At 42.2% G+C, this 21,152-nt stretch overlaps 1 protein-coding gene across 1 annotated transcript in view; it reads right to left on the bottom strand.

Moving 5' to 3' along the window:
* Positions 1-21,152, bottom strand: part of SI (sucrase-isomaltase) — a 439,774-nt gene that overhangs the window by 91,484 nt on the left and 327,138 nt on the right. The window contains exons 47-49 of the mRNA XM_075340661.1: positions 14,855-15,025; positions 12,776-12,916; positions 2,642-2,842 (exon numbers count right to left, since the gene is read on the bottom strand). Of these exons, the coding sequence (XP_075196776.1) occupies positions 2,642-2,842; positions 12,776-12,916; positions 14,855-15,025 (513 nt within the window). The remainder of the gene's footprint in view (positions 1-2,641; positions 2,843-12,775; positions 12,917-14,854; positions 15,026-21,152) is intronic.

The raw sequence follows: 21,152 nt of genomic DNA, 5'->3' as shown, positions 1-21,152 counted from the left end.
ATAAAGAAATAACTAATACAAAGTTATTGTAATGTTAGGTACGGACAGCACACAGATGGAGTACGATGCCCTCCATGTGCTGTATGTGTTCTTCATTGACCCATAGACTTGTATCTACCCTTGTCATCTGTGATACATGAAAATAAATAGACATGTCTCCATGAATTTTGCACAGACACATTATCCATGAAAAAACATGGCCATCTGAATAGCATCATAGATTTTAATGGCAACAATATATTATTATTTCTCTGTTGTAGTACATGTTGGGGGCCCCCTCCTAGAGCTCAGGACTCTTATTAAATGCAACACTTGCACACAAGGTTTTAAGTACGAGCTATGCCTTGTTTATCTATTACTCCCCATTCACATGAGGCAGTTTTTGCACATAGGGAGGTAAGCCAAATAAAAGTTAGGGACCATCCATATTTTAAGGTACACCTTGATGTGGTTGGATGGCTTTCTTGCTCTTTGATCAAAAATTCCTAACTAAGTGTCTTACTTTTTTCTAATGTTTATAGCAATACTGGCTATAGTACCAGGTGTTGCCTAGGATAGTAACTAAGTGTCTTTCTGTCTCTCTCCCACTTTACCTCTCTCTCACTCTCTCAATCTCCCATTCTCTCCTCTCTCACTTTCCCTCTCTGTATTTTTCTCTCTATGTTTGTCTCCCTCTTTGTTGGTCTCCCTCTCTGTCTGTCTGTCTCAGTTTGTCTCTGTCTTTCTGTCTCTGTTCTTCTGTCGTTCTGTCTCTGTCTGTCTCTGTGTTTGCCTGTCTGTCTCTCTTTGTCTGTCTCTCTCTGTCTCTATGTCTGTCTCTCTCTGTCTGTCTGTCTTTCTCTTTCTCTGCCTATCTCTGTCTTTGTCTCTGCCTTGCTGTCTGTCTCTGTCTGTCTGTTGCTGTCTGTTTCTGTCTTTGTTTCTGGCTCTGTCTGTTTCTGTCTCTATCTGTCTGCCTGTCTTTCTGTCTGTCTCTGTCTTTCTGTCTCTGTCAGTCTGTCCCTCTTTGTCTGTGTCTATCTGCCTTTCTCTGTCTGTCTGTGTCTCTTTCTCTTTTTCCACCAAAATCATATTAATTGACACATAAGCTGCTTTATACTAAAATGTCCTTCTTTGTCTATTAATGACCTTTAGCTCCCAGCTCCATTGACTTTAATGTAAGCAGGTTTTTTGGAGAATAACTCTAAAGCATGGGGTTAAATTTTTCCCTCAAAACATAGTCTATGACGTTTTCCTAGTCAAATGAGGCACCTGTGCAAAATTTCATGATTGTAAAAAGTGGTGCGGATTCATTTAGCGGACATACACACATACATATATAGAAACGCACACACACACATACACACTCACACACACACACACACATACACACACACTCACTTTATATATTAGATTTTATTAACAAAAAAGTTCTCAACAAATAAGCCATAAATATGAACACAGGGTCAGTCTGGGTATGGCTGAGACAGTCTCTGCACTACTCAAAAATACATAAAAAACAAGAGGAAACTGATTTATAGTACAAAAGAGTACAAATGTTATTGAAATTCACAAACAGTTTGTGAATTTCAATAAAATTTGTATTCTTTTGCACTATAACTTAGTTTCCTCTTGTTTTTGATATTAGATTTTATGTATTCATTAATCTCAGTATGCCACCAAACTGTGTTTCTATATGTCTAGTTATTCGGTTGTCTGAAAGTGCCCTAACAGCCAGGACCTGCCTCTAACAGCCGCAGGTAGAGCAGAGCTCCGTCCATGACCATTTACTAGTAAATGCCTTTGTCAAACTTTTATAGCAGTAGTAACATTGAGCATTCATGGAAGCAAATCATTTTATGTGTCCATCGATGCTCTTGTGATAAGATCCCAGGGCTCTGATTGGTCGCTATGACATTTGAGGGTCTGTTAAAGACCTACATGCCTGTCATTACAGAGCTCCTTTGAAACCATTCCTATGGTCTTCAAAGGAGACCGTGATTTTTACTATATGCAATAATACTATGGTATTGCTGTATATATTACAAGGGATGAGATGATGAACAAGTCCCCTAAAGGGACTAATAAATACAGTAAAAAGTAAAAAAAACTCTAAAAAAACTTAATATAATAAGAAAACATAAACGTTGAAATCGACCCCCCCTTTCCTCTCATGAGGAATAAAGATAATAAAATATTAATAAATAAACGTGTGGTATCACCGCATCCAGAAAAATCTGATATAACAAATATAATTAATCTGATCGGAAAACTCTATAAAAAGATACAAATTAAAAACACCAAAATTGTAGGGGGGGGTTTTGTTGTCACAATACAATAAACAATGCTGTAAAATTTGATCAAACTGTGATATGTATCCCAATGTGGTATGAATAAAAACATTGTCTTATTCTGCATAAAATAAGTCTTCATACAGATCCATCGATCAAAAAATGAAAATCTTATGGGTCTTAATAAATGGTGACAACTGGGCAGGTCAATGACTACACATTTATAAAACAAAATTGTATAACAATTGACCATAGCAGAGGGCAGACTTTTACATGCATGTGGCTGGTTGTACTGCAGGACCAGCTTATTTTACAGTACGGGCAACAACAAATACACGTATAAATCTAAATTAAAAACATGGAAATCTTACCTTAAATTGAAGCATTTCATTTTCATGGAATGTGACTATTAACTTAAGATCATTTATTGGAGGAGAGATATCATAACGTGAGAATGACTGGGCATTTTGTAGATCTGCTGTTATTCCTGTTGGAGTATTCTGAATATTGGTAACGGTATAACCAAAAGAACTTGGGTAGACACAGTTTGGATGGTTTACAGTAACTGTTTCCTAAAACATCAAAAGAAAATATTTAATGACAACTGTGACGGTAAAGACACAACTCCAGAGTCATTGTTTAGCAGTATGTATAAGTCTTTTAACAAAGACAGAATAAATGTGTTTTTGCATGGGACTTGGAGGTCATTCAGACATCAGTATTTTTTCTCGTATGCAAAAATGACAAGATTTATCAGTGTTTTTGAACAGATTGTCATAAGCGTTTGTTCATTTTGTCAGTTTTTTATCATTAGTATTTCATCGTCATTTTTTTCTCATATAAAAAATGGAGGTTTCTCAAGCCTCTCCTAACAAACAGTCTAAGAAAACACGAATCACATATGAGTGCTGTCCATTTTTTTCATGGAACCAAAGACATGCATTTTCAAGTTTGAGCAATGGATAGGATCAAATTTAGAAAAGTCTGTGATTTTGTGTGAACCACTTAATTCACAAAAATACAAGGATGCGTGAACAGCAATTAAGACCATAGTGGGTAAGAGTTCTACTGGTGAAAACCATGGATAAAAAAAATGACATCTGAATGAACCCTTTTGGTATACAGAATTATTTATAAAAGCAATAAGGCCTGCAATATATAGAGCCTTTTTGCAGATGAATAGGTTGATTTTAAATACATAAAGATAAGAGCATTATTGTCGACTGTGACTTTAATCAATAGTGAATATAAGAGCTAAATAAATTCAAATTTGCCTGTTTCTATATTTTCTTACCCAGGAAATGGATTCTTAGAACAGTTATTCTTTGCAAAGTTAATGTCAGTTATTATGCTCTTGGTCTCAAGAAATCAAAGCACTATAAATGTAATATCTCAAAAAGGAAGAAACTAATTTTACCTTACTGCTCAGTTCTCCTGCCCCTCTAGTCCTCACTGGCATTCCTCCAGTGTTCTGATCCTCTGTCACACACAAGTGCTGTCACAAGTATGCCATCATGACAAGAACCATGACCTCCAGAATGCATGCCCAGGACCACCCAGGCCAAATGAAATCTGGAAATCCCAGCTCAACCTGAAAGGTTTGGGGATTCCAGTGTGAACCATGGGTGATCAAAAGATGCACCGAAGAATGGGCAATTCACTTTATTTTTTAACCTCTTGGTTGTAAATGCAAATTTTTGTAAAATTCAAGTAGAATTCAATTCCACTTGAATTTATTCGCTCACCTCTAGTTAATATCAGGCAGTAGTGTTGTGTCTGCTATTTGTCCCTTTTGATACATCATATAAAATTGAATGACTCATAAACAAAAAGGATTTATATAGGACTTTCAATGAGTTTAATGGAAAAGGTATACATATCCATTAAAAAACATTTGTGAATGGTTCTATTAAACTCCATAGATCAGTTTGCTGGCACATCAATTAAACAAACAGATGCAAGGGCCACATTTATATATCCATTTTTAATGTGTTTTATCCATTTTTTTTCTCCTATAACGCCTCTTTCACACGTCAGTGATTCTGGTACATTTGTGGGGTTTTTTATATGTACCAGAATCACTGACATACGCAGACCCATTATAAACAATGGGTCTGCTCACACATCAGTGATTTTTGACTGAACTTGTCACCGTGCAGCGTACACCCGTGGCTATGATTCTGCACGGAGGCAAGTCAGTTTTTTTCTGGCATCACTGATGACCCACGGACCACACTATGGTGTGATCCCTGTGTGATCAGTGAAACACGTACCAGAAAATCACTGACATATTAAATACTAAACATTTTCAACTTACCATGCCTGCAATTCGCTGTGCAGCCTCCGCACTCGGCAGCTCCTGCCTGGCTCATGAATAATCATGAGAGCAGGAACAGCCGACCAGAAAGGAGCTGCTGAGAGTGGTGGGTGGACGCTGCAGAGCTGGAGACTTTAGCACCATGGACAGCAGTAGTGAAGGCATGTGAGTAATGTCCATGTGCAATCATGGATCACGGATTGCACATGGACAACCCACGTGTGCCGTGAATCATGGAACACGGAGGGACATGTGCGTGTTTTACACGTCAGTGAAGAATGTCAGTGTTTTTCACTGACGTGTGAAACGGGCCTAAAACATATACACATTATACAGTAGCGACCAAAAGTTTAGCTTTTTTTATTAAAAGTGTGATTACTTCTGTCCCACTGTTGTGATGTATTTTTCCTGGCAATTTTAGTTAACTGGAAGCAAATGCTTGTCAGCTCAAAGGATTAAAATTGTGCTTGACATTCTTTTATCACTTTATGTGCTAGTAGAGATGAGCAAGTACTGAAATATATGTAATCTCTGCACTCCTATCGAGTACTTTGTAATACCGCATATTCGTTCTGAATAGTGACTACAATGTAAGTAAATGGGAAATGTGAGTAACTTTCTGCTGCACTCAACCAAGAGGTCTAGAGGGCCTGAGGAAAAGGCTGAAATAGATGGGAAAGTGATGAAAGTGAATGAGGACAGTCTCTCTCTCTCCCTCCCTCTCTCTCTCTCTCTCTCTCCAGACCCTCAAAATGGTAACAGAATGGCTTTTATAGATCCTATGATGCTGTGGCATTACTGTGATTGGTTAAGGAGCCCAGCATGTTTAGTGGCTGCAAATTAGGTGCCAAACCTGCTGGGTGGGACATACAAATATCATGAGTTGAGTACACAAAAACTCGCAATGTAAGACTATGTGCGCACTAGGCATTTTTCGTGGTGTTTTTGCGCGTTTTTCGGGTGCATTTTTGGTTAGAAAACTGCATGACTTTGCTTCAACAGCAAAGTTTATGAGTTTTCATTTTTGCTGTCTGCACACAGCGTTTTTTTTACCTGCATTTTTGAAGTGGAAAAAAAAATGGTCATGTCAATTCTTTCCTGCATTTTGCTGCGTTTTTCCACCCATTCAATGCATTAGAAAAAGCATCAAAATGCAGTAGTCAAAAACGCAGCAAAACGCAGCCAAAAACACACCGAAACGCGGTAAAAATGCACACGTTTTTGCCATGGGTGCATTTTTTTTTGCGGCCAAAAAGGCACAAAAACGCAATGTCAAAAAAACGCCTAGTGCGCACATAGCCTTATGAGTAACCCGAATATTGTACTATCTGTGCGAATAGTGAACTGTAATGATTAAACTCGCTCATCACTATGTGCTAGTTTTACTTGTTTACTGGGCCAAATGTTTGCATATTTTGTTATGGACAGTGGAATTTTGCCTAAAAAATGTATTTAGCTTTTTGTTTGTGTGTTTTTTGGATAAAACATGGGAAATACAAAGGCACATTTATCACCAGATTTCAGTACGTTTATTATTCTGAGAGTGAAGTCAGGTAAAAGCCAAAAAGAAGCAGATATGGAATTTAACTGTTCTCAGAGTCAAGTGTCACGTATAATAAAGAAAGAAAAAGAAAGTTATGGAACAGCCGACAAACCTAAAAGTAGATGACCACGAAAAACGTCCTCCAAAGTTGATCGTATTATTAAGAAACAATCTATATCTGATGTCCATAAATGAGCTGCACAGATTGCACATGAAATGAACAAAGAATAAGGGGTTAAAGTGAGTTGACAAACTGTGGTGCGATGGCTAAGAGCAGTAGGCTTGAATGCACAAGTTCCAGTCAAGAAGCCTTTCCTCTATGCAAGAAAGCTTAAAGTCCGACTTGAGGTTGCAAAAAAAAACCAAAGCCAACAAAAAGAAACAGATTGGTCTAAAGTGTTGTGGTTGTATTATTCCAATTTCAATCTGTTTTGTAGTGATGGCAGCAATATATATACTGGCCAATTGAAGAACGTAATAATGAAAGGAGCCATGGTGGTAATGTCATGGTTTGGGGCTTCTTTTCTGCATTTACCATTAGCCTTCTGCATATAATTGATGGAAATATAAATGCTACCATGTACAAGGAAATACTGGAGAATGTAATGCTGCCACATAATAAAAATAAAGAAGAAAGGGGCTGGAAATGTCAGCAAGACAATGATCCTAACCACGTATCCAATTTAGTAAAAAATTGGTTAGCAAAGAAAAATTTTTGCCTTTTGCAATGGCAGAGCCAATCACCTTATTTAAACCCTGTAGAGCCCCTTTGGGATAAGTTAGGGTGATGAGTTGGGGTCCGTACCTAAAGCAATAAAGATGAATTGTTAGCAGATTTGCAAATGGAATGGAGCAAGATCCCTCAAGATGTCCCGAATACCCTAGTGGCCTCAATGCCTGATCGGTGTGGTGCAGTAATTATGCTACAAAATACTAAGTTATGGTAGTGTAAACAATGAATTACTCTATGCTGTGATGAATAAATAGTATATACAAAACGTTTGGCAGTTTTCTTTAATTAAATGACCATACTTATATTCAAAAGATTTTCATTAAAATTAAGGTCTTGCAAGATGACAACTTGATGCATTTTAAATTCATCACCAGAAAAATGGCATCACAACAACCAGACAGAAGTAATCACAGCTGTTAAAAAAATAAAAACTTTTGGTCGCTACTGTAGTCTAAGGGAATGTTCAGATTCTCAAATGAACACTTTTACAAGTCTATGGCTAAAAGAAAATAACGGACAATGCATGAATGCCTTCCATGTGTTGTTTGTTTATAACATTGCATTGAGTAGGAAAAGCTATGAAATTTGTTTTCTTTGCATAGGAAAAAAAATTACTGATGAAAAACTGATGGCAAAAACTGAAACACTAACCAAACACTGATGAAAACCTCTTGTTTTTATTGCATTCAAGAAAAATTACTTGTCTGATTGAGGCTTAATGGGGCATTCTCATCTCCAATACCCTATCCCAATATGTAGTAGGTGTAATATTATAATAATTATAATAGCAAATACCTCCAATTAGAAACGTACTATTGTATAGTTCTCCTGATTAACCATGTTGCTTACGTCTAGTGATAGGCGGACCCGGAGTGTAAAAGTTCGGATCCACATGGTTTCAACGGTATCTGGGTACTGGACCCAGGCACGGAGTTCCCAGAGAACTCCAGCTAATGATCGGGGTCTGGCAATCCAGGAAATAAAAACAGTAAAGGAAATATAAAAATTAAGCAAGTTCACTATACATACCAAGTCTCCAGCGCGGCTGTAACTGCTTCCATGCCACTTCACTCTTGCTCTGGGGCTGCTCAATATTGCTCATTCATATTCACTGCATTCCCTGCCCACTGGCAGTCCAGGCATCTGTGATTGATTGCAGTCAGATGTGCCTCTGCTTGTGTGACAGCATCTGACTGCTTGCAATCACAGACCCTCTCTGCGAGTCCCTATCATGGTATAAAAATAAATAAATAAATTGGCTTAGGGTCCCCCCTTTTTATGATACCCAACACAGATAAAGTATACAGTTTAAGGCTGTAGCCTAACCCCCCTATCCCTTCTACCACCATTTTTAAGCACCCGATTCTGGTTCCCATAGACTTATATGTGTACCATTATCCGGCCAAATATCTAGGATGAATTCCAGGCCAGAACCAATGTTTTTTTAAGTCTGGTTAGTCCTGCCAATACCGGATACCTCATGTACAGGGTATTACAACTTAGGTATGTATGGTTATAAATATGAATAACTAAATATCTGTCACTATGTGAGTAAATGTAACCATGGATACCTAAGCTGCAATGCCCTGCACATGAAATAAGAGACACAGCTATTTCAGGAGACCTATACTACATTTCTAATTAGAAGTATTTGCTAATATTATTATTTTTACACTTACTACACATTGGGATTGTTTTCCAGGAGCTGGTGAATGATGTATTCAGGGATCTCCTCTACGTCTGTGTGGTCGTGTATCTGAACGAAATCCTGGTCTATTCTCCAGACTTGCTGACCCACAGAAGAAACATACGACTCGTTCTGCAGAGGCTTAGGGAGAACCGTCTGTACGCCAAGTACGAGAAATGTTTGTTTGAACGGACATCCCTTCCCTTTCTTGGCTATGTGATTTCCGACATGGGCCTGCAGATGGATCCCGAGAAAGTGTCTTCCATTCTCAAATGGCCTCCCCCCTCCGGACTGAAAGCCATCCAATGCTCCCTGGGCTTTGCCAATTATTATCGTCAGTTCATCCCTCACTTCTCTGCTGTGACAACGCCTCTCTCCGCCTTGACAAAGAAGGGGGCGAACCCGAAAGACTGGTCACCTGAGGCCTTCTGCTCCCTGAAAAAGGCATTCGCCTCTGCTCCCGTTCTCCACAGACAGGAGTTGAACCGACAATTCACCTTGGAGGTGGATGCCTCTTCATCGAGAGCCGGGGCCATGTTCATGCCGAAGTCGTCCTCCGGGAAGTTGGTTACCTGAGAGTTCTTCTCCAAGGTCTTCTCTGTACCGGAACGCAATTATACCATTGGCGATCTGGAGCTCCTGGCTATCAAGTTGGCTCTGGAGGAATGGCGCTACCTGTTGGAGGGGGCGGCATACCCGGTTATCATATACATCGACCATAAAAACCTGGCGTATCTGCAATCCTGTCGGAGACTCAACCCGCGACAAGCCCGCTGGTCCCTGTCCTTCGCCCGGTTCGACTTCCAACTACATTTCCAGCCTGCAGACAAGAATGTGCGGGCTGATGCCTTGTCCCGGTCCTTCGTACTGGCAGAGCAAGAGGAAGAGACGAACCACTCCATCACCTGTCCCAGTAAGGTCATCCCAGTGGCTCCCGTCACCCTGGCACAGAGACCCCCTGGGAAGATCTTCGTCGCGGAGACCGACAGACTAAAGGTCCTTCGATGGGGGCATTCTTTGAAAGTGGCCGGACATGCCGGTCAGAAGAAAACTTGAAGTGCTATTGTTTCTCACTATTAGTGGCCGTCTCTCCGTAAAGATGTTGTCTCTTTTGTCTCCGCTTGTCCATCCTGTGCCTGCAACAAGACGCACAAGCACCTGCCCTTTGGTCGTCTCCTGCCTCTGCCTATTCCCTCCGTTCCATGGCAACACATTGCCATGGATTTCATCACGGACTTGCCTTCATCTTCTGGGTGTACAGTCGTTTGGGTCGTGGTGGACCGATTCTCCAAGATGGCTCATTTTGTTCCCATGGTCGGCCTACCCTCTGCTCCGGAACTCGCCAATGCCTTCATTCAGCACATATTCCGGTTGCACGGCTTTCCCCTGCATATTGTGTCCGACAGGGGAACTCAGTTCACCTCGCGCTTCTGGAGGGCGCTCTGTAAACATCTGAGAGTATCTCTGGACTTTTCCTCGGCCTACCATCCCCAGTCTAATGGCCAAGTCGAATGAGTCAACCAGGTCCTGACCTCCTTCCTTCGGCATGCTACTTCCTTGGGCTGAGTTCTCCCATAATCATCACGTCAGTGAGTCCTCCTCCAGCTCTCCCTTCCATGTTGTCTACGGTCTTCAGCCTTCCGTGCCACTGCCAGTACCCTCTACCTCTGGTGTTCCCGTTGCAGACGACCTGTAAGGGATTTCTCCAAGATATGGGGAACCTTCAAAACCTTTCTTGAATGTGCTTCCGCTCTGATGAAGATGCATGCTGACAAAAGACGCTTCGATCCTCCTCACTTTTCTCCTGGGGATATGATGTGGCTTTCCTCCAAGTACGTCCGACTGAAGATTCCCTCCTACAAGTTGGGTCCTCGGTACATCAGTCCTTTCAAGATCATCAACCGGATCAACGAGGTCTCGCACAAACTTTAGCTGCCAGTCACGATGCGCATCCATAACTCCTTCTATGTATCCTTGCTCAAGCCAGTCATCCTTAGTCCTTACTTCTCTCATACCGGTACCTCTCCTCCTCTTGCCAATGATGATGTATATGAGGTAAGAGACATCTTGGCCATGCAGAGAGTGAGGGGTAAGCAGTTCTTTCTTGTTGATTGGGAGGGAAATGGTCCTGAGGAATAGTCCTGGGAACCCCGGGAGAACATTGCTGCTCCTCTTCTTTGCGAATTCCTGTCCCGCGTGCGGGGAGGGGGGCGTGAGGGAGGGGATACTGTCATGCTCCCGGGATCCCGGTGCCGCCCGCCACTCACCGCTCCGGTCCCCGGGCGCCATGGTCGTGGCTGCTGCTCTAGCTCTCCCTCCTGTGAGTCCTGCATGCCCTCTGCCCGTCAGCCCTGGCATCCCGTTGCAGCCTGGGTCCCAGCTTCCGTCCTCCCTGCTTCTCCTCCGCTCTCTCCTCTGCATCTTGTGCTGATCTCCAGCTCTCGGGCCTCGCGCATGCACACTAGGGCACGGGCGCGCTCACTCTCCTCTTCTTAAAGGGCCAGCGTCATTGAAACAGGATATAACTGATTAAAGGTACAGGGTATATAAGAATTCCTTTTTCCTGTGGGCGGTGCCTGTTTAACATGTTCTTGCAGTCTATCTCTTGCACTAGATGTTCAGGTCCCTCTGTGCTTAGTACCAAGGTTAACCCTATCTCTGTCCACAGTGTCCGACTGCCACCCGAGTGTGTCCAGCCTGCCGCTTTCCAGAAGTTGCCCCGGTGACTTCTGCTGTGGATCCCGTCAATTTTCATCAGCCTGTACCCGTCACTGATCCTAGATTCCATCTGGCCATGTCAGCCTGCAGTCCTCTCTGAACCCGGAGTTCGTCTGCTGTTTCCACTCGGCACCTGTACCCGGCTCCTGTCTTCCGTCCTGCCCACGGCTACTGCTGGACTAGTTGCCATATCCCGTACTGACATCTGGAGGACACAAAACCCAAACTCACTTGTGTCCCGGCTGCTGTGCATTTAGGCCCTCTGGGGAGGCTACCAGACATAGGCTGTATAGGGGTTCGCTCCTGGTTGTCTCTCTGGGGGAGTCTGGTGCCCGGTCCCGTGGATCCACCTCTGGACTGAAAGTTACAGATACAGCTAATATATCATTGATGCTGTACTGTTGGCATATATTTATTATATAATATACATAATATAATATTCTATAAATATTTATATTTCTTCTACTCTCTTACCATATATAGCACTATTATACTCCACTGAACAGACATTTTCATCACTATTCCCATTGGGTCACCCTCTCTATTGTCTCTATCACTGCATTTGGAGTGTGAGAGGAGACCAGAATTACCAAGGGAAATGCACAAATATGAGAACAAGATACAAACTCCTTGCAGATGGGGTTTGAATCCAGGACCGCAGCACTACAAGGCTACAGTGCTGAGTATTGTCCCCCATGCAGTCTGATATAACAATGTGTACTGTACAGTATATACTGTAGTGCTTGCATATTGTAATGGGCAAATATATATCCATTTGGCTTACATTTTGCTAGGACTTGTGTGGATCCCACCACCATAAAACATATGCATAAAAACTATGCTTTTTGTTACCAATGAACCAGTTGAAGGTAGCGATCATTAAGGAGTTTCATATAATATTTCTTTATTACTCCATATAGCAATGTCTACAGCAACGTTTCTACCTGTATGGTCTTTGTCAATCCCTTACTGGTTGAAATGCTGTGGGTTGTCAAAATTGTATGGAGTTATTCCTCCATACAATTTTTATATGAAATTTCCTGATGTGCGCTGTCTGATTGATTGGTTCTGTGGATTTGACATCAAGGGGATCACTCACTCTATCATGCCTAATTTGTACTGCAGACTTGTATACTTGGATACTTTTTTATAATGGCATTCTCCTAAATGTACAAATGTACATTTTTTAAAATGACAGTAATATCATGATGCAGAAAGATATCATGGTGCAGGAGAGTTTAACTTGATACCCAACGAAACAAACTCAACGGGCTATGTTGTCTTGTGTTTGTTGATTTGTTAGGAGACATATTTCTGTGTCTTTAATTTTTCTTCTGTGTTACTTTATGAAGGACTATATTTGTATATTCATATACATGCAAGAATCTTGCCAAACTTAAACACCAGTCGCATTCTGAATTTATCTTTGATAAATTAAACTGATTAAAAATATTATACAATTTCCTTGATAATATGTATCTTGATAAACGTCTCTCTAAATACATACAACGTAAAGGCATCCCCGTTTTTCACAATTCTCTTTGTTGAAACCTTCTTCAGGATAACAGTCAATACTGTACAAATTATTGTTAATTTCAATGGTATATGATTCTCCAAAGTCCAGATGAAGATCAGTTATATGAGCAACCTGTGAAGACAGTACATTTCATATTTTGGTTTGTTTGTTGGCAAAGACTTTCATGTCATGAACATAACTCTACGTATGAAGCTATACCATGGCATTATAACATGATTCTATGTATGAAGCTATACCATGGCATTATAACATGGCTCTATGTATGCAGCTACAGTGCCTTGTGAAAGTATTTGTCTCCCTTGAACTTTTCAACCTTTCCCCACATTTCATGCTTCAAACATAAAGATATAAATTTTATTGATAAAGTGAAGAATCAACAACAAATGGGACAAAATTGTGAAGTGGAACGAAATATATTGCTTATTTAAACTTTAATAAAAAATAAATAACTGAAAAGTTGGGCGTGCAATATTATTTGTCCCCTTTAAGTTAATACTTTTTAGCGCCACCTTTTGCTATGATTACAGCTCCAAGTCACTTGGGGTATGTGTTTATCAGTTTTGCACATCTAGAGACTGAAATTCTTGCCCATTCTTACTTTGCAAATAGCTCGAGCTGAGTGAGGTTGGATGGAGAGCGTTTGTGAACAGCAGTTTTCAGCTCTTTCCACAGATTCTCGATTGGATTTAGGTCTGGACTTTGACTTTGCCATTCTAACACCTGGATTTGTTTATTTGTAAATCATTCCATAGATTTTGCTTTATGTGTGGGATCATTGTCTTGTTAGAAGACAAATCTCCATCCAAGTCTCAGGTCTCTTGCAGACTCCAACAGGTTTTCTTCAAGAATGGTCCTATATTTGGCTCCATCCATCTTCCCATCAATTTTAACCATCTTCCCTGTCCCTGCTGAAGAAAAGCAGGCCCAAATCATTATTCTGCCAACACCATGTTTGACAGTAGAGATGGTGTGTTCAGGGTGATGAGCTGTGTTGCTTTTACGCCAAACATATCATTTAACATTGTGCCCAAATAGTTCAATTTTGTTTTGGTTTCATCTGACCAGAGCACCTTCTTCTACATGTTTGGTGTGTCTCCCAGGTGGCTTGTGGCAAACTTTAAACAACACTTTTTATGGATATTTTTGAGAAATGGCTTTCTTCATGCCACTCTTTCATAAAGGCCAGATTTGTGCAGTGTACAACTGATTGTTGTCCTATGGACAGGCTCTTCCATCTCAGCTGTAGATCTCTACAGTTCATCCAGGGTGATAATGGGCCTCTTGGCTGCATCTCTCATCAGTCTTCTCCTTGAGATGAAAGTTTGGATAGACGGCCGCGTCTTGGTAGATTTGCAGTGGTATGATACGCCTTCCATTTCAATATGATCGCTTGCACAGTGCTCCTTGGGATGTTTAAAGTTTTGGAATTTTTTTCTGTAACCAAATCCGGCTTTAAACTTCACTGCAACAGTATCACAGACCTGCTTGTTGTGTTCCTTGGTCTTCATGATGCTATCTGTGCTTTAAGCAGAACACTGAGACTGTCACAGAGCAGGTGCATTTATACGGAAACCTGATTACACACTCCTTTATTTATCATCATCAGTCATTTAGGAAAATATTGGATCATTCAGAGATCCTCAATGAACTTCTGGAGTGAGTTTGCTGCACTGAAAGTAAGGTGGAGTAATAATATTGCACGCCTCAATTTTCAGTTTATTATTTTTTAAAAAAGTTTAAAATAAGCAATACATTTTGTTCAACTTCACAATTGTGCCCTACTTGTTGTTGATTCTTCACCATAACATTAAAATGTTTTATTTATGTATGAAGCCTGAAATGTAGGAAAAGGTTGAAAAATTCAAGGGAGCCGATTACTTTCACAAGGCACTGTATAGCTTGGCATTATTATAACATGATTTCATGTATGAAGCGATAACATAGCATTATTAAATGATCTATATCAACATGTTAACAGACAAGAAGGTTTATCACATTTAAGTACACATAATGTAAAATAATGTATTTAAATATACTCAATAACATTACCTTTGTATTTGGGTCATAGGAAACTTTATGGGAAGAAGCTTGAGTAACACCATTTTTTTTCACAAATAAGTTGAAAATTGGGTTTGAACGTCCAAGTATTTTTATTTCATTAAACATGACATTGTTTGGGTCTGTGTAGTTGCCATGTGTGACTGACAAGGTTATAGATGTCTAAAAAAAGGAATAAGGATAAGAAGATAAATTCATTGGCAACAACATGTGAAGTATAATAAAATGCATTCTCGATCTCTAGTATTTATAACTTTGTGCAGTATATGTAGATTATGTTCAACATCCAGTACAGTCCAGAAAGTGTCCCTATTTATATGCCTAAAATGACTAAAGACTAGTGATGGGAGAACCCGCTTATATCCTGGATGAGCAAGTCCAACCGGATACAAAGATAAAAAAAACGGTTCAGGCCCGTAATTAATTCTGGATATCTGGCCAGATGCCAAATAAGGCTATGTGTTTACGAATCAGCTGCTTTAAAATGGTGGTAGATCGAATAGGGGAATTAGAGCAGGCACGTTCATGCAGAGGTAGCACTACTTCCGGGGCCGCTCATTAACCTCATGCATATATACTGCTTCTCCCTCCCTCTGGCAGTTCTGGCGTCTGTAATTGGTTGCAATCAGACCAACCTTCCCACCCTGTGTGACAGCGTGTCTACCTTCTTGCAAAATGTACATGCTGTCTGCGTATGTAAAGTGGTGTAAAATTGAATAAATAAATAAAAAAAATTGTCATAGAGTCTCCCCATTTTATGATACCCAGCACAGAAAAAGCATACCGCTACAGTCTGCAGCGACCGGCCAGGTGCTTATCTTGGCTGTGTATCAAAATGAGAGTGACCTAATGCAGATTTTTTTTAAATTGTTTAAATAATTGACTAAAAGAAGGGTTGCTTTCCCCTCAATTTTGATAGCCAACATTGATAAAGCCAACAGCTGGGGCTGGTATTCCCAATAATGGCCCCCTCCGCATAAAAATAGAGCCTATATCTGCCCAGAATTGATGCATCCATTAGTTGAAACAATCTCCACACTTTACCCGGCTCATCCCAATTAAGGGTGATGTCATCAGTGGGATCAGCTGAACTGATCACACTAATAATGTCACTCTGAGGAGCACACAATGTTAGTGGTAATTGCTCCCGTGGAGCTGAAGACTAGAGATGAGCGATGTTCGAAGCGAACCATTCGCCACTTTCAAATTCGAGCTGTTTTGGGCGGTGTTCGAGTCGTTTGACGAACTCGTACGATTTGCTTCATGTTCGACTGTTCAAGTTACTGTTCGATAATGGTTCGATCACCAAAAGCGTAGCTAGTTACTAGCTGGCTTTTCACTGTAATACTGTCAGTCACTGTTACTAATGATATTATCAAAAGTAAGCGTTTAGTGCTGCTGAGTGCTGAAAGAATGGCGATCGCCATTTCTTTTTTTTCCTAACCGCGCGTACAGTGGGGTGAGCCAGGCTGTCAGCCAATCACAGACACACACACAGCAAAGTGAATTTTTGCCAGACAAGCAAGGGCATCTGTCATTGGCTGTTCATGTCACATGTCCTTGCCCTATAAGACCCGGCCATTTTCCTCATCGCCACCATTATCTCCCTGCTGCGGGTGTGTGACAGTCTCCGTTCCCGCTGCTGCTGCTGTGGGCGTTATACACTTAAACAGTGCAATCTACACATCGGTTTAGGGATTAGGGACTACTTGTAATTTTAGCCCTTTTTAGTGCTAGATTAGAGCAGTTCATAGCCATTTTTGCTAGGCAGGTCTGTGCCAGTGCTGTGCAAGGGTTTATCATAGCATCTGTCTAAATCAGCTCAGGCAATTCCTTGGGGCATAGTTTTATTGTCTGGGATAGTCAGTGACATTCCTCTGCTGACAAGAAAGCTATACCACCTCTGCATTCTACACCACCTCTCCATTTATGCTACACAATTTTAACCCATTCAGCCCCCAGCCTGTTTTCACCTTAAAGACCCGGCCATTTTTTGCAATTTTGACCAGTGTCACTTTGACAGGTTATAACTCTGGAACACTTCAACGGATCCTGGCGATTCTGACACTGTTTTTTCGTGACATATTGTACTTCATGTCAGTGGTAAATTTAGGCCGATATGTTTTGCGTTTATTTGTGAAAATTTCGGAAATTTGGCAAAAAATTTGAAAATTTCGCAATTTTCAAAATTTGAAATTTTATGCCCATAAATCTGAGAGATATGTCACACAAAATAGTTACTAAATAACATTTCCCACTTGTCTGCTTTACACCTGCGCAATTTTTGAAAAAAAAAAAAATTCCGTTAGGAAGTTAGAAGGGTTCAAAGTTCATCAGCAATTTCTCATTTTTCCAACAAAATTTACAAAAATTTTTTTTTCAGGTACCACATCACATTTGGAGTGATTTGAGAAACCTAGGCGACAGAAAATACCCAAATAGTGACCCCATTCTAAAATCTGCACCCCTCACTCTACTCAAAACCACATCCAAGAAGTTTATTAACCCTTTAGGAGCTTCACAGCAACCAAAGCAATGTAGAAGAAAAAATGAAAATTTTACTTTTTTAACACAAAAATGTTACTTTAGCCATAAAAATTAGTATTTTCACAAGGGTATCAGGAAAAATGCATCATAAAATGTATTGTGCATTTTCTCCTGAGTACGCAGATACCTCCTATGTGGTGGAAATCAAATGTTTGGGCACACGGCAGGACTCGGAAGGCAAGGAGCGCCATTTGAATTTTTGAGTGCAAAATTAGCTGCACTCATTAGCGGACGCCATGTCGGGTTTGAAGACTCCCTGAAGTGCCTAAACAATGGAGCTCCCCCATAAGTGACCCCATTTTGGAAACTAAAGCCCTCAAATAATTTTTCTAGATGTTTGATGTGCACTTTGAAACCCTGGGGGCTTCACAGAAGTTTATAACGTTGAGCCGTGAAAAGAAAAAAAAAATTTTTTACCACAAAACTGTTGTTTCAACCAGGTAGCTTTTTTTATCACAAGGGTATCAGGAAAAAATGCACCATAAAATGTATTGTGCATTTTCTCCTGGTACGCAGATACCCCATATGTGGTGGAAATCAAATGTTTGGGCACACGGCAGGACTCGGAAGGCAAGGAGCGCCATTTGAATTTTTGAGTGCAAAATTAGCTGCACTCATTAGCGGACGCCATGTCGGGTTTGAAGACTCCCTGAGGTGCCTAAACAATGGAGCTACCCCATAAGTGACCCCATTTTGGAAACTAAAGCCCTCAAATATTTTTTCTAGATGTTTGATGTGCACTTTGAACCCCTGGGGGCTTCACAGAAGTTTATAACGTTGAGCCATGAAAAGAAAAAAAAATTTTTTTACCACAAAACTGTTGTTTCAACCAGGTAGCTTTTTTTATCACAAGGGTATCAGGAAAAAATGCACCATAAAATGTATTGTGCATTTTCTCCTGAATACGCAGATACCCCATATGTGGTGGAAATCAAATGTTTGGGCACACGGCAGGACTCGGAAGGCAAGGAGCACCATTTGAATTTTTGAGTGCAAAATTAGCTGCACTCATTAGCGGACACCATGTCGGGTTTGAAGACTCCCTGAGGTGCCTAAACAATGGAGCTCCCCCATAAGTGACCCCATTTTGGAAACTAGAGCCCTCAAATATTTTTTCTAGATGTTTGATGTGCACTTTGAACCCCTGGGGGCTTCACAGAAGTTTATAACGTTGAGCCGTGAAAAGAAAAACATTTTTTTTACCACAAAACTGTTGCTTCAACCAGGTAGCTTTTTTATCACAAGGGTATCAGGAAAAAATGCACCATAAAATGTATTGTGCATTTTCTCCTGAGTACGCAGATACCTCATTTGTGGTGGAAATCAAATGTTTGGGCACACAGCAGGACTCGGAAGGCAAGGAGCGCCATTTCACAGCAAAATTGGTTGGAATTATTAGCGGACGCCATGTTGCGTTTGGAGACCCCCTGAGGTGCCTAAACAATAGAGCTTCCCCATAAATGACCTTATTTTGGAAACTAGAGCCCTCAAATAATTTTTCTAGATGTTTGATGTGCACTTTGAACCCCTGGGGGCTTCACAAACGTTTGTAATGTTCATCCGTGAAAATATTGTATTCTTTTTTTTACCACAAAATTGTTTTTTCAAACAGGTAGCTTTTTTTTCACAAGGGTATCAGGAAAAAATGCAACATAAAATGTATTGTGCAATTTCTCCTGAGTACACAGGTACCTCATATGTGGTGGAAATCAATTGTTTGGGCGTACGGCAGGGCTCAGAAGAGGAGGAGCGCCATTTCACAGTAAAATTGATTGGATTTATTAGCAGACGCCATGTTGCATTTGGAGACCCCCTGAGGTGCCTAAACAATGGAGCTCCCCCACATGTGATCCCATTTTGGAAACTAGACCCCCCCATACAAAAAAATTTGTTTGGCAAAATAAAAAATACAGACATCAGTAAAAAAAAAAATGAATAAAAAAAAAAATATGAGCGCCTGCCACTAAGACCAGTGCCAAACGTGAGAGCAATGCACAAGTCTCGCATCGCATCATCCACTCCAGTCTGGAAGCGAGCAACTGCGCTGGATAATGTGATGCGAGAGGGCGGGGCGGCAGATGAGAAAGGGCGCAGCGGATGGAAGATGGGAAAGGGCACAGCGGATGGAGGAACGGCAGAGGATGGGAAAGGGCGCAGCGGATGGAAGATGGGAAATGGCGCAGCGGATGGAGGAAGGGCGGAGGATGGAGGGGAGGGAGGTGAGATGGGGATACCTACCTTACAGGATGGATCTAGGCAGCAGGATCAGCAGACAGAAGAGGCAGCAGATGAAGGAGGCAACAGATTGAGGAGTGTGAGAAGGGGCAGTAGATGAAGATGATGGGAGAGAGGAGGCAGCAGATCGGGGAGGGGGGCAGAGTCTGATGCAGGAGAGAGATGGCACATGGAGGAGGGGGGACCCCGGGGGGAGGGGGGCCCCCAGAACATGGAGGGGGGATGGTGGCTTGCAGCACATGTGGGGGGAGGGTGGCTTGCAGCACATGTCGGGGGAGGGTGGCTTGCAGCACATGTGGGGGGAGGAGGTGTAGTGGCGATGGAGAAGGGGCAGCCGATGAAGGAGGCGGCGGCGGCCGATCGGGAACAGTGTGGGGGCCGATTCGGGGGCAGCAGCGGCTGAAAAAGGTGGGTGCGACAGCGGCGGGGACAGTGGCGAGCATGACGGCGGGGACAGTGGTGAGCGTGGCGGCGGGGACAGTGGCGAGCATGGCGGCGGGGCAATTGGAGACAGCGGTGGGGCTAGGGCTGGCGGGCGGGGCGATCGGAAACAGCGGCAGGGCTGGTGGTGGCGGGCAGGGCGATTGGAGACAGCAACGGGGCTGGCGGTGGCGGGTGGGGCGATCGGAGACAGTGGCGGGGCTGGCGGTGGCGGGCGGGGCGATAGGAGAAAGCGGCAGGGATGGCAGGGCGTTCGGGGACAGGGGCGGGCAGCGGGGGCAGCAACTTACCGATGGGCACCCGCAGAGACCGCTCTCCTCGGCTTTCAGGGACGGACACAGGTCACCGGCACCAGATCCACGGTGATTGGAGAGATCGGTCACAAGACCGGTCTCTCCAATCAGAGTTGGGGGCGGGTTAAGCACCGATCACCCAGCTCCAGCCAATGGCCAGTGCTACAGCAGCACTGATCAGGGCTGGATTTCAATGTTCCAGCCATTTTCAATGGCTGGAACATTACAGTGACTGTAATTGGCTGAGCGGCATTCGTCAGCCAATCACAGCCTCTGAAGGTTCGGGGAGGAGGCACCACCCCTCCTGAGGTCAGGCAGAGGTCTCCTCCTTCCCGAATCTACTGTTTAATTAAACAAATTGGACTCCCCGGGGCTCCGGGACCTCGATTTCGCCATGACGTACTGGGTACGTCATGGGTCGTTTAGCACCATGTCACCATGACGTACCCAGTACGTTAAGGGTCGTTAAGGGGTTAAGTGCAAAAAGTGCAGGCAATTCCTTGGGGCATAGTATCATTGTCTGGGATAGTCTGTGACGTTTCTCTGCTAACAACAAAGCTACACCAACTCTGCATTCTACACCACCTCTCCTTTTCTGCTACGCAATTTTAAGTGCAAAAAGTGCAGGCAATTCCTTGGGGCACAGTATCATTGTCTGGTATAGTTAGTGATGGTCCTCTGCTGACAACAAAGCTATACCACCTCTGCATTCTACACCACCTCTCCATTTCTACATTATTGCTACGCAATTTTAAGTGCAACAAACAGTGTCC

Source organism: Anomaloglossus baeobatrachus, chromosome 3 (genome assembly GCF_048569485.1).
Source record: "Anomaloglossus baeobatrachus isolate aAnoBae1 chromosome 3, aAnoBae1.hap1, whole genome shotgun sequence".
Classification (NCBI taxonomy): Eukaryota; Metazoa; Chordata; class Amphibia; order Anura; family Aromobatidae; genus Anomaloglossus; species Anomaloglossus baeobatrachus.
The sequence above is the reverse complement of the archived record's forward strand: the minus strand, read 5'-3'. Positions and strand labels throughout refer to the sequence as shown.